At 41.3% G+C, this 14,876-nt stretch overlaps 2 protein-coding genes across 2 annotated transcripts in view; one reads left to right on the top strand and one right to left on the bottom strand.

Moving 5' to 3' along the window:
* Window positions 1-1,599: 1,599 nt before the first annotated feature.
* myl1 (myosin, light chain 1, alkali; skeletal, fast) lies at window positions 1,600-7,413 on the top strand. Its single transcript, XM_079231427.1, has 6 exons — window positions 1,600-1,804; window positions 2,623-2,650; window positions 4,678-4,821; window positions 6,079-6,252; window positions 6,378-6,455; window positions 6,866-7,413. The coding sequence occupies exons 1-6, from the start codon at window positions 1,685-1,687 to the stop codon at window positions 6,892-6,894; spliced, it is 573 nt and encodes a 190-aa protein (XP_079087553.1). The 5' UTR covers window positions 1,600-1,684; the 3' UTR covers window positions 6,895-7,413.
* Window positions 7,414-9,211: 1,798 nt separating this feature from the next.
* The window catches only part of map2 (microtubule-associated protein 2), a gene marked incomplete at both ends in the record, with an annotated part of 34,369 nt that continues 28,704 nt past the window's right edge, over window positions 9,212-14,876 (bottom strand). The window contains 3 exons of the mRNA XM_079230772.1: window positions 9,212-9,424; window positions 10,020-10,126; window positions 11,419-11,500. Coding sequence (XP_079086898.1) covers window positions 9,212-9,424; window positions 10,020-10,126; window positions 11,419-11,500 — 402 coding nt within the window. The remainder of the gene's footprint in view (window positions 9,425-10,019; window positions 10,127-11,418; window positions 11,501-14,876) is intronic.

The raw sequence follows: 14,876 nt of genomic DNA, 5'->3' as shown, positions 1-14,876 counted from the left end.
CCTTCGTCACCAAGCCGTCATGGTGGTAGGGGCAGGGCTGCACCGCTGGCACTGAGAGACAAATATAGAATAGAATTAAGGAGACCGAATTTGCACTCTTAGCCTTGTCTGGGTTACTGACATTAGCAGCTGAAAGCGCCACTACATCTCCATCGCCCTGTTCTTTTACGTCACATCCGTCTTTGGAGTGGTGCTGACCGCTCACCCTACCAACGAAGCACCAAATTGAACACAGGTGCTGTTCTACCCAACTCACATTGTCAGGGACAGAAATAAACAATGGCTTGATATTAGATCTCACAGACACCTCACAAATTGACCTAGTTTGATCAGTTGCTTCTTCACAGTTTCCACAAACTTCCAGTTGCATTCATTTCTTCTGATGTTTTCCACACTATGTGGCATCAATACTGATATATCTAAATGTGTTGGTTTCATCACATCGCTGAAGGCAGATATAAGTTGCTCATACTGAGTTAAATATTCAACACTTATGTCATGTTCTATATGGCTACACCATTACATCAAATGAAGATATGTTGAGCATCATTGTGTACACATTTTATTTAAATTGACCCACAATTCAACCTGATGTTGGCTAATATATACCATCATTTTGGAAACCCCGGGATCTATGCTGTATTTCAGATAATGTTCAGTGCAATGCTTGGCTACACAGCAGTTGGTAAAGATGGAGCCAATGATGAGTCGAGCAGAGTTACAGTCAGATATGAGTTGCATGCCCACATCAATAATATTACGGTGAACAAAGTCAAATGACATTGGCATTTTGACTTTTTAAAACTGCTGTAACTGTCAAAGTGAGACATGCTTCCTGCAGATCTGGCTTAACGGATAAAGGAGGATCAAACAAAATAAAGTTAAACTACAATACATGCCAGATCTGCACTGATTATAGTTTTTATGATTATGGCATAATTATGACCAGGGACTTTTTTCTCTTTTTTTGGAAACCCTCCTCGCCTTATTTCCAGTATCTTCTTCCTGACCATTCATTGAAACACACATGTCTACCTGACACGGACTGGTGTTTACCGGAACGAGTAAGTTGAGCAACTCCACACGCGATCTGGTCTTCACTTTGTAGTGCACTCTTTCTCCCCTTTTCAGTGCTCATTAAATTAAAGGCTTTATTGATTCGTTTACTATGAGGGGCTATTACAGATTAGTGTTATCTATCCCATCAGATTACAGAGGATGAAATGGGGCTCAACTTCATTTGTCTTTTAACGTCGTAAAAGTGGAACTGTTGACGTGTGGTGCGCAGAAAATCGGACGTCCCCAGGGAACCTTCCCCCCCAGTGTTTTCGTTTTTAATTATATATATATATATATATATATATATATATATATATATATATATATATATATATATATATATATATATATATATATATATGTGGCGTAAATAAACACGTTCGTTCTGGGCCGCAGCCCCTCTATTCCATGTTTAGAGAAGTCGCACACCCCTTCCACCGCCGTCCAATCTCCTCACACAGGGACAACGTTGACGGGGGTCAAGAGGAAAAATAGCCTCATATATATACGCCCTAGAGGTGATACCTTGCTCCGAGTCCACTCCACTCTGTGCTACCTTGTGTTGTCATCCGAACCGGGAATTGTCTGAGCTTCAGGAACAAAGTTCATCCACCATCAGCTTGAAATGGCACCGAAGAAGGACGTTAAGGCTCCCGCCAAGAAGGCCGAACCTGCACCTGCACCGGCACCAGAGCCAGCGCCCGAGCCCCCAAAGCCCGCCGCCATCGACCTGTCCGCCGTCAAGGTACGATGACCGTGAACGCATGTCGCCTCCTGCAGTAGGAGATATAGGATGGTGGCTGCTCGGGGAGAGCTGGGATTTGACTTTTGCAAGAGTTGCATGACAACAGTAGACCGACTTCAGTGGTTCCTAGAAGGGTTCTTGAGGGGGGAGCCCAGACAAACCAAGATGTTTTAATTGTTTTAATTTGTATTTAACACATTTGAAGGAGGGACATAACAGAGGTCTACTTTGATCATAGGTGTCAACGTAAATTTGCATTACACCTTAATTGTACACCATATCCTCGTAAAGGATTGGTGGTTGTGGTTAATTCAAATCTAACTTGAACTGGGGTTTTGGGTTTAATGCACATCCATTATCACCTTGACAATGGCCAGGTAAAAAAAATAATCCAACTGGAATCAACACATTTATGTATTTATGAGAAGCTGCACAGTTAAGATTAAGTACGTGAGAGCAGCAGCCGGTTTAGAGGACTTCAGATGACTGAGGCGAAGGACTGGAACCTTGGACAGCTCATGATTTAGACCACGCCCCCTCCCGGCTCTTGGGATTGGACTAACAGAGTGGTTGATGTCTATGCAGGGAGACACCAAATGTGGACATGTCAATGGAGCTAAAGATGGACCTCTGCAGATCGGATGCCACCATGTGAAGTTAATTTGGGCAGAGAGACTAGTTTAATCCCCATGTAGACCTTATTAATTAGTCTATATTAAGTGTGAATGCCTGTGGTTGTGTTGCTGATTCGATGGCATGTTAAAACTCTCGCATTTGTATGTGTTATACTAATATGGCTGCTTTGTATTGGCCTCTAGGTGGAATTCAGTCCAGACCAGATTGATGGTAAGTACGCCTCATTTTACAACCTGCTACCATGACACAACAAACAGCCCATAAAACTCAATACTTCCTTCCCTTATTTTCCTCTTGGCCAGCTGTCTGGACAATTAGACAAGCCATAATTTACATTTGAGAGTAAAACAATGGAGATGATGGAGATGTTTTGTTGTTTGTCATTTTTTGGTTGAAACAGATAACAACTCAAATGGATACACCACAAATAAAGCATCCCCAACATGGTGGTCCTTTAAAAAAAAGAAATCATAGTTTATTGGCTGGATGCCTAGTTATATAAAACAAAGTGCTAATCAAGTCATTGTCAGCGGTTGTCAAAGCAACATTTTGCAAGCAATAGTGCATTAAAAGTAATGTATTATGCATCCAGTGCAAAACATCAGGAGGGCTTCATTCCAAACAAACACAAGCTGATTGTGCATATTGTCACCATCAAGAGAGGAGAACATAAATACATTAAATTAGCTGGTTTCAAGTAAAAAAAAAACTAAAAAAACATTCAGACTTAACATATAAACCACAGTTGTACACCACTGAAAAATACCCTACACGCTCTTGGTTCCATGCGACCTGACAGGGCACCACCTGACCAGACCTGTCGTCTGATCGGCTGCTTGTAACACTGCAGTCAGCATTCCCTACTTTTACTCAGCTCCCCCACAGAGAGCCTTGCCTTTAAAAGGAGGGGGCTCATATTCTCAGCTATGTTTGTCAATTTCAAGGTGGCCTTTTAAAAGAGCCCATCGCGCTGCAGAGAGAGAGAGAGAGAGACAGCTGCGATAGAAATAGTAAGTGGTGACAGAGTTGGGCAGGAGTCAGTCCATAATTCCACAATCTATAGAGACATATTGCCCTTGTTATAAATTGCCCTTGTTGTATTTTTCCTTTGTTAGTTTGCAGACAAGCTGCTTCCACCTGCTGGCAGGTGTACAACAGCCACAGCTACTAGTGAAATGCAACCACTGTCTCCTATTGTGGGAAAAACACGTTTCACACAGACAACGGAACATGCTGAGATTTATATTGAATGTAAAACAGAACACATACATTTATTTTAAATCAATTTAATTTCTAAATTGGGCATCGGCCTCCGTAGTTCCCCTCTACTCTTGGTACACGAGAGAAGTTTCAGTTGGTTGCAATCTTCCACCTCACTGCTGCAGCCAAACACGAAGCACTGGCCCTATAAACCTCAACATGATATGAATTAGCAGGACAATATGTGTGTATGTGTGTGTGTGTGTGTGTGTGTGTGTGTGTGTGTGTGTGTGTGTGTGTGTGTGTGTGTTTGTATAATAACAACAAGTCAAGATTATGGAATTAAATTAAAGGCAGGGTTGGTAATATTCTGTACAAAAACATAGTTGATATTGTTCTTGAATTCTCATATCATCCTGTCAGCATCCAAAAGCTCTGACAAAAAAAAGGAAAAATAAATCTGGTATTTGTGGCCGTCACAGGACTGTAATTAGCCCGTCTAATCATTTCACTGATTGGAGGAGCTGCCTGCCTGTCTACCTACCCGCCTGCACATATTCTGTGTACTCATTGCTCGTTAGCAGAGTCTTCCACAGCTGCTAGCTTTACACCTGTTCGTACAATCAATAGCTATGTTCGTTGTTTACGTTAATTCTGATAATTTTGGGGGAGGACTGATGGGACGGGCTGTCAATGTTACCGCCTCGGCAAATTTCTTGCTACATTTAGAGACTTTTGGAGCTTCAGGAGTTGCCAACACTGATATTTTGGTTGGATAATGTTTTAATTGTTTTTATCTAGTCTACTCTTGCTAGTTTCTCAAGATTAACTTTAAATGTAAAATGCCGCTGAATAATGTAAAGTCCCTCAAGCAATATTAATACAAAAAATGATATTGTACAAAAGTATGACATCACAAGATGCAGCAAGCAGTCTCACGCCCACTGCGTACCCACTGAGTACCTGACAAACAGAAACCAGTTCATGAATACTGGATTCATGAAGGTGATGGTATCCTCCTCTCCTCCACTCTGCAGACTACAGGGAGGCCTTTGGTCTGTTCGACAGGGTGGGCGACAACAAGGTGGCTTACAACCAGATCGCTGACATCATGCGCGCTCTGGGACAGAACCCCACCAACAAGGAGGTCAACAGTCTGCTGGGAAACCCCTCCGCTGATGGTAAGAGATATTTACAGCATTTGCTCTGTCACTGAATTAGTTGTCTGTCTTTATGTTAGGGTTTTATGGATTAAAAGTTTTGAAGATATTCTTGAGATGTTTCCTACTTGTTATATGTGAATTTGATACAAATATTTCCTTAAACAATCTAATAACCCAATACTTAAATTATTCTTTGGACTGAAAGGCTACTGCAGACATAATAAGGATCACATTTATAATTGTGTATGTTTTTTGTATGGCATCAGTGTGCTTGATAGTAATTACTAGCAGCCCTTTCAAATAAACATTAGAACAGTATATAGTACATGTTGTAGTTGTTCAAAGGGTAGATTTGTCTGAGGTGATGTTTAGAGTGTGTGCACTAACCAATTTTAGTTTTTTATTCATTTCTGGTGTTCATGGTGGGGGCACAGTGTTTGCGATGAAACTTTAAAGTGGGTATGTATTAAGAGGAGGACATTATCAGTAGCAAATGTTATGGCTGCAATCAGTTGTGTTTAGTCAAATCAGCAGTTTTGTTTTCTCCTTAGAAATGTATTTTTATAGCTAGAGAGAAAACACATGATCTGCCACAAAAATGAAGCAAATACAGAAGTCGCAAAATCTCCATCTTTGAATAAACTGTAAAATGCATCTAGACCCATAGAGCCAGGACAGATTAAGAAGTTCACCACTATGATATACGTACACTATACAATGCAACATTATAGCTGAGTGAACACCTGTGCACATCGTATATATGTTTAGTAAGGTCAGGTCATTTCATCCCTTAAATGTCAGTGCAACAAAGCCTTGGTCTGGTGTTGCACCTTAAACTGTATATTTAGTCAGGTTTTTAATCACACATTTGGCTTGATAATATCATAAAAAACGCGAAGAATTGTTCTTCTCATGTTCTTCTCTTTGAACTGGTCTGTGCAGACAGATGGGTGTAAATCTCTGTAACCTTTAAACCAAAATAGCACCATGATGCTCAATCATTACTGACAGAACCAGTGCTCTACCTCACTCTGCAATGTGGCACAATCACAAACATACATTAGGATTATACATAGGTGAGAAATACACTAAAATACAAAACATGTATCTATGCAAACTGTCTAAACGTCTGTCAAGAAGTAGCACCTGTAGTAGAAAGGGGGGTATATATATACATAATTGATGCTGAAAATGTCTTGACAACGATTTTGTCAACCTGCCTGGCTTGTTCACCTTGGAACTGACATTGTGCCATTTCTCGCTCCGTTCATGCAGACATGACCGCCAAGAGAGTAGAGTTCGAGGGTTTCCTGCCCATGCTCCAGTCCATCATCAACAACCCAAACAAGGCGGCATACGATGACTACGTTGAGGGTCTGCGCGTCTTCGACAAGGAGGGCAACGGCACAGTGATGGGTGCTGAGCTGCGCATTGTTCTGTCAACACTGGGTGAGTCAGGCCAAGGGCACTGCTGTATCTCTCTCTATGTGTGTATGTGTGTGTGTGTGTGTGTGTGTGTCTGTGTGTGTCTGTGCATGTTAGTAATACTGGTTGTGCTCTGCCTCCCCCTACAGGAGAGAAGATGACTGAGGTTGAGATTGACGCTCTCATGGCAGGACAGGAGGACGAGAACGGCTGTATCAATTACGAGGGTGAGCCTCAACGTACCACATTATGAGTTCCCGTTTCACCTTGAAGCTCATCTTAATCGTATGATATCAGTCTTAATCTGCTTTGGCTCTGGAGAGAGCTTTCTATTATTTGAATAAAATAACCATAAGATAAGGAAAGATGCTGAGATCCTTTCAATACTTTTCAATACTCAGACATTGATAGATATTCTAATCAAGTGAATATACTGTATTTTGTATGGTGCATAAACCAGACCAAACACATTGCACTGGCTGTGGTCTATATAAAGTGTTTAATGTTATTTATAGCTGTGGTCATTTCAAACAAATCCTTTCACTTAATTTATTGGATGATGTATTTATCCTTCTCTTTGCTCATTCATTTCCCCTCTCTTCTTTCCTCCCTGTGCTGCCCTGGTCCTCATCTGCAGCCTTTGTCAAGCACATCATGTCTGTGTAAGGACCTGCCACTGCGGTGGTGAGCATCGTGTATGTGCAGACCCCATGGTGTCGCGACATCCACTCGCTGTTTCCTGTGTCACCTGAGGAAGTGGGGGAACAAAGGACTATGAGATGTCATTTCCTGAACCCTTTTGTTTTGGTCTACACTTTTTTTTCTTCTTTTTTTCAAACTGGTGCTTTTTTTCTCTCCTCCTCCTCTTTCTCCTGCTGTTCGGCCAGCCGTCCTGATTACCCATGAGATTTCCTAATCTTCACACAAGTCACTGTGTCTCATTGGGGATTTCTATCGTCACTGGTTTTCTAAAGTGGAGCAGTGATGGAGGGGAAGGTGGGATAATGATGACCACCCCCTCCTTTCATTTGCAGTCTGATCGGCTCTCCATCTGCCAGTGAAGTGACCCAAAGGTTTGGCCCAGGACTGGCCATCAAAATGAATCCACTCCTTACCCAACCCATCCCTAGGTCTTAACTTATTGTATCCTCTGCCACAATAAACCTTTCACAAACTCCCATTTTATTTCCAAATGTCTGATTTATTTGATGCAAATCCTTTGCATAATTAATTCAGGCAGATGCATGTTAAAGGAATAGTTTGATATTCCTGGAAATACGCGAACAATGAGTGTATCGATTAGAGAGATCGTCTCATCTGACTCTGAACAAGAAAGCAAATAAAGGACTTTAAAAAAATGTAACTTCTGATCGTTAATGTCTTGTAATAGAAAACAGCACGCCAGTTTCACTTTTTGTCGTTTTTATTGTCATTAATTATTGTAACTTGTGTCATATCAACAAGAGAAAAACTGCGTACATCTACTTGACCTTTTAAATACATTTACAGTTGCTGGGGGTGGAGCAGGAGGTGGGAAGGGGCACACAGAGATGGGGTATGCAGAAAAAACACAGAAGCAAACAAACAATCGCAGGTGGGGGCAGTAGTTGGGCAGGAGGCAGGATACACAACAAATGGTGTCTGAAAAAGAAACTAGATCACCCAAACACTTTTTTTCCGAACAGATGTAACAAGATCCGAGTTCCCTCGGCCGGTTTGTTTTACGCCTTGAATTGTCTTTTTAATGGATTTTTCAAAATATTTTTTTCCCCGCTTTCATCTCCCACATATTGCAACAAAACATCCAGATACGGTAGCATATGTTGTAAAACGGCATGGGATCGGCACCAAACGCACACACAGACAGATTTTAGCTGCATCTTCTGCTAAATCTCAGGTTGCATTCGTAGCGTCATCCGCTGCGGTGCAACGTCAGCCTGTTAGCAGAGGAACGTCTGTACTGTTCATTGACGCGAGTTCAATATCTGCAGCTCTAAAGACAAGATACTTTTAGCTTTAGGTTTGTGGAATTAGCTCCAGTGTTTAATACCGTTCAGATGTTTTAACTGGTGTCTATATTGAACTACTGAGCAGGAACAACTGTGTGATGCTCTTCAACAGGACTGAGATGCATTCCTTAGCAACACCAAATCAGCTGTCTGACACTGTCACCAAGCATTACACTGTAAACAACTAATAACTACAAAACATGAACTTGTTTAATCTTTATCCAATAATTGAGGAAATAACATACTAAAATCGTTTTTTTTTTTCGATTACAAAATAGCCTCTTTTAATATTAGAATCGATACATGCTCGTCATAACATGACCTAGTTCTTGCAGTAATGCAATTTTACATGTCATTTTATAGCCATATTGTCGCTTCCTTTTAAAATGTTTTTAGGACATGTAGATGGCAAAGAACTTTGATTTTTATACATGTTTCTATATATATTTGTTAAATATATTATATATTGGATGACAAAAATGACTTGCAGTAAGGATGCTTGGCTTGTTAGGGGGTTTTGGTGTCCATGCACGTTTACTGAGCAACAACACGTGCTGCATAGTGTGCTGGCTACATTACTTCTTACTTAATGTAGAAAAAAGGCTGTAGCTTCTTCAAAACACTGATCCAGGACCAGTTAAACCAATACCTGGTCCACAACTTTGTATGTACCACTAAACCTAGGACCAGTGCTTAGACTGAACTATTCTACTGTATGCAACATCATTCAAAAAGAGAGAGAGGCCAACAGAATTAATCAGAAATAGCACATTTTTGGAAAATCAAGAAGATTTTACAGTAGCTCCTAATTCGAGTCTATACTTATAGTTGAGTGATGGATCTTGAAGTGGAGATGTTTAGAGGCTGTGGTTAAGCTGAGGTTGGCCTCAGGGTGGCAGGAGTGGGCAGAAAAGTTTGAGAGATCATGGCGAGGATGTCCAGGGGTGCAGATCAGGGATCCAGAGAACCAGTGTTCACAAACCCTGCTTGGCCAGAGCTGCAGTGACATCCTCAGCCAGGGTTGCTAACTGCGGTGACTCCAGCACATTGAGACTGCCGGAGGATGACAGGTTGCTGTCCCGGTGGCGCTGGGGGGACACCAGGCCTGGCGACTGGACAGTGACCTCAGCTCCGGTCTCTGCCCTTGGCTTGGAGTGGTCGCGAATAATCTGCCTGTGACTCTCAATCTATCAGAGGCAGGTGGTGAAAGATGTGAATGGGAAGAAGAAAATCAATCATTTCATATAATGTAGAATTGTAATTATGTTGTGCATTGTATCTTAGTGGGTTTTAGCTTTAGATAGCAAATATAACAACTCTTAAATGTTTAATTTAAGAGAAGTTTTCTCAACTTTACTCAGAGGCTGTTGCTCTAAATCCTGTGTTGACTTCAAAACCAGAAACTGAATATTTGATGAATCTGAATGTTTGGATTCACCTCACCATTACTTATTGACAGTGGTGAACACTATACCTTTACTGCAACCATCACAGATAAAGGACAACAAGTTTTTGGAAGATTGGCTTGTTGTAAACACATTTTTTTGTATATATTCCATGCATACTTAATCCACTTTTATTGCAATTTACAACAGTTTAACCCGATAGTAGATCAGATTAAGTATATATCTTTCAAGATTACAATGATTAGAATTACACATATGTAATATATATATATATATATACATATACAATAATATACATACATTTACTAGTAGGTCAATCTCTCAAAAGCTTGTGTTCCTTTGAATCATGGATTGGTTGGATGGAACTGACACTCACCGTGACACCCCCAGGAGTTTGCTGAGCATTATCCAGGGAACCCACCTTGGCTTGGGCTTTGTCTTTGAAGTCCAACTTTACTGTCTCTATACGCACATTACCGCCCCCTGGGGAGGAGAAAAGGAAGTGTAAAAACTGTGCAGAGATTTCAACGAGGTAGCAACTGACTTGCGCTGAAAGAAAAGTCAACGGAGGTTGGAAAGTTTGCTTTGTGCAAGTTTGCTGGTCTGTTGAAACAGATTTAACTGGCAAAGTGAATGTGTAATGTTGTACTGGATGAGCATGCATGCTCAGCAAGCTCTCAGTGAATAAAGGTTATGGAATGGATAGATAGAGAGGGACCAGAAGATGGTGCTGCAGGACCTCAAGCAGTCACCACAACGCCATCTGGGAGGGGTTGAAATGAATCCCTGTCTGGTAGTGTTGTAAAATCTTTTCCGTACTTTATTAAAATTAGGCCTGCAGTGTTTTTGATCAACAAGAATGTTATTGCTTCCAGCAGCAATAACTGGAAAGGCCAGTTCACCCCCAAAAATAGGGTGACCGGACGTCCTGCAATATTCTGGACAGTCCCGAATTATGATCAGTTGTTCCAAATCCCAAATTGTGTCTTGTTTGTCTCGAAAAATCAGACTAAACCTGACCTTTAATTAGTTATAACCTAAAAAAACGTGAAACACTGATTCCAGATGCGAAAGAACGGCTGAGGACAGAAACATCATGAACAAAGTGAGCACACATTTTTTGTTCAGTCAATGATGACCCTCTCCAGGAGTGACCCAATCCAGTTCATCAACACTTCATAAGCATCACACATCAGGTTAGAAACAGACACAACACAAGCTGGCCCCCAGCAATCACACCACCTCCCATATTCGGCCGCCTGTGGACGGAGACATCAAGCTGTCAATCCAGATGTAATTTACTGCTTGCTTCAACAGAGAGGCTGACCTTCATCCGCCCGGAGTGTTAATTCACGAGTTAAACATAAACGGCAAAGTACATTCCTAATTTAAATTGGATTAGATTGCACTTTATTATGGCTAGAGTGCAATAAAGTTGATGGCCTGCTTTTATTCTGTTTACAGTTAAGTCTTACACCTAATCTGTGGGACTCCTTGGCCCCATTTACCTATGTGTCTAGATACCTTATATGGACAATGAGTTCTGATTCAGGGGTATTTGCATTTACACAGTTTGCATTGTTGTTTTTTGTATCACTTTTTGCAAGGGAGTGTTGAGAGAGTGCTGGACATCCCCATATTAACTTATATTGCAAGCTAGGAGATTGCACCGGCAACCTTCTGGTCACAAGCGTGCTTCACTGACCTTTCTTCCACCTTTGTCCCCCCCAGTGTTCCCCCTCAGTTCCCTGAGACAAGTGCTGGCTGATTGTTACCTGGCCGATGATGGATGTTGTCTAGAGAGCCACACTTGGAAGTCACGTGGCTCAAGTCAATCTTCTTGTTCTGTATCATCACCTGGAAGAAGCAAAGTCAGGAAAAGAGAAGGTTAGAGCGTACCTTAGACAATGAGGTTATAAACTCCCACTGAGCTCAAATCATGCTTACATAGAAGATTCAAACAGTATCTTCCCCTTTCTCAATTATAGAGAGGGATGTAGTATGTCTGATCTGCACTAAACTGCAGCTGCTGTTTGAGGAACATGGTTGGGTATCAACTGGGAATTAAAGGCTGCAGTCTTTCTCATTCCAACCCAGTGATATCTAAATTGCATGTAATTATTAGAAAATAAGGCATGACAGCAGAAGAGGAGAATACCAGTGACTGTTAAATAACAGTCTTTTTGTTCTTCTGGTAGTGCAGACCTGCCAGTGTCTGATAAACCACCCAAACCCAGATTGAATACAATATATGTGCTGTAACTGTGTCTTGAGCAAACAACATTTTTTGGGCACATTCCGAAAACCTGTCAAAAAACTGCCATGACAGTGAGGGAGACAGTAAAGAAGGAATGCCCAGGTGAAAGCAGCCACAGCCGGAGAAGAGATAAGGATGTGCTGTTATGTGAAATACCCCTGGGATCGAAAGAGGAAACCACAGAGAGATGTGTAAGGATTGAACCGATGAGACAGCAAACGGAGCGGAGCTGGAAGCTTCAGACACAGCACAGTGAACGGGAAGAGATACAACCCGTCCTGAGATGAATCACTGGGTCACGCCTGTGGTCAGCAATCACTTTGCCAAGTCGCCGATTTAGTTGATATGTCTCCTGCAACTAATGACTCGGTGTTCATCTTTAGTCTGCTTTCTCACGGGGCCTGAGAGGAAAGACAATGAACGGTAAAAGTGGGACGATGATGAGCAAGCGCGGGTCACGAGCCGCGTTACAAACCACAAACACAGAGTGCGCTATGCACAACAGGCCTGTTCATCGGTCAGGTGTCCCTTACACATGCACGCCACTGGCAAAGATATGCGGCGTGAGCTTAAAGACAAAGATGAGATGTGCTCTGTGTCAGCGTGGGTCAACGTCACGCTGCAGGTTGGCTCGTCTCTTCGGCGAACGTATCTTTATGAAATCTATTAACTGTATTGTTGGAATCTTATTGATAGCTATGATCATTGTCACATTATTTACAGAGAAAAACACGGCATTTGATGCATTTTATTTTGCATGATTCATAAGAAAAACAATCGTGGCCAATCACATTGGTCTTTTCATGCCCTTCAAAATGTGAGAGGAGCAGATCAATCTCCCAATTTGATATATGAACATTATATTTTGACAGCAGAGACCACCACCAAATTATGATTTTTTTCAGCCAAATGCTACAGACTTTTCCTGCCTGCCTGTCACTCACCCTCGATAGTTAACTGTCTGCAAACAGTACGATGCCGTTCCATCTCCAACATTGGCTTATTCATAAAGCTGAGGGAATCCACTCATAAAATAAGATAATCCTTTATTAGTCTCAAAGCGGGGAAATTGCAGGATTCTCATCCACAGAGCCTGTGCCCTCAGCCTTCCCTTGTTACTTGTCTAGTTCAATGGAAATGTTCATAACAACCATGAATTTGCTGTGTCCCATGATATTGTTGATCTCAGCCACAGGTTAACCTTGATTGTAGTTAAAAATGTATTGCCACCGGCATCACTTTCTTTTTTAAACCTTGGAGGGAAGATGATACACATTTCTCCGTGTTCCCAGTAGCCCAGAGGCAAATAATGAAATGTACGATGAGAATAAGCTATCCTAAGGGAAGTGATGTTTCCACAAAAAAATACATTTTAATTATCATTTATTGTTATCATCAACCTAACCCAGTGCTTCATGCAGCATGCTGTTTTAGACAAGAGAGGTTGAGTCTCTTTCTATGCATGTAGATCATCTACTAATGTATACAAAAACATGTATGAAAGGTATTAGTGTGATTTTTTTAAACCTCCACCAATCATAGTAAATATAGGTAGAATGCAACTACAGTCCATTTTATATCCAATGCCTTTATTATCTAAATTCCTCGCAGGAGATAAACCAGTAACGGAGAATGATGGACAGATAAACGGCACCAGCACTGCTGCCTTAAAGTGACTTAACAATAAACTGTAAAGCGAGGTGGAAAAGGAGAATCACACAACACACACAAAAAAAAAACACACAACACAACAGAGAAATTATACTGATATATACTGAAATTATACTGACATGAACACAAAGACAATGGACCAGTGGCACAAGACTCACGTTTCCACCTCCTGCCGAGTAGCCCCGCCTGTCCAAGGACCCACACCTAGACTGAACATGGCTATAGTCCAGTTTAACATTGGGGATGAGAACCTGCAGGGGTGGAGGTGAGGAATAAGGCTTTCTGTCATGGCACTTCATTTTAAAATGTCTCTCAAAAAGCTTGTATCCTCCCACTGTTTAGATCATATGTCCTGGACATCTGAGTTTGTTTGACTGTAATGTAGGCAGTAGTATTGATGATCCAGTTGATGCCGAGTACACTACTCAGCATCAACTGAGACTATCTGGCTTATGTCAAGAGGATCGTCTTTACTCTCGGCCCACCTCGGGAAATCAACATTTCAGCCTTTGAAAACACCTTTTTGGGTTTCCCTGCAACAAAAGGTGTTTTCCAGTTGGAGCCAAAACTAGTTAGTATACCTTTCAGCCACTAAGGGATTTCAATGTCATCAATGCTGTGGGTGCAGAGTATCATGGAGTTTTGATATACTACTGCAATCAATTTGTTGTTAACGAGTCCATAAGAGCATGCAAAACCTTGAGTACACAGTGTGTCACATGAAGAGACAACTTCACTTGAATAAGTCATACGTTGCACATCCTGCATTTAAACTCAACTAGATGCACAATGAATGCAGTGTAGACTTGATATTGTTAGATTAGGATGACACAATATGTGTGTGCTGTTATGGTAAATGGCTCTCAAACTGCAGGGAGAGAAAGCGGGAGTGAGATGCAGACACAGCAGAGTCGGTTCAGTACATAACACTAACGATAAATACATTTTACCCAGAAGCACAGTAAAAGCAATGGGAACAACACTGGTTGAGAGAAAGACTCGCAAATATGCATATTTAATGCATTATGTGGAAAAAAGACTAACTCATTCTAGAGATCTAGAGGAAAGGCCATGAGGAGACCAAAACAATACTTAAAAATTCTTTGAAATACTGTAATACCCAGTATAAAATCATTTTATATAAAACCAAAAGTATTGAACGAGAGTACAGATATACCGCTAGAATCTAATATATAGTAGTAACTGGTTGTCTAGTATACAAGACAGCACAATGCATGCTGCTGCTGCTTCCCCTTAAGAGAGCCACGTAGTTCATGTGTAATAAGTGAGCCCATCTGGTCTAAA

The sequence above is a fragment of the Taurulus bubalis genome (genome assembly GCF_910589615.1).
Source record: "Taurulus bubalis genome assembly, chromosome: 15".
Classification (NCBI taxonomy): Eukaryota; Metazoa; Chordata; class Actinopteri; order Perciformes; family Cottidae; genus Taurulus; species Taurulus bubalis.
This window is presented reverse-complemented; position numbering and strand designations above follow the sequence as displayed.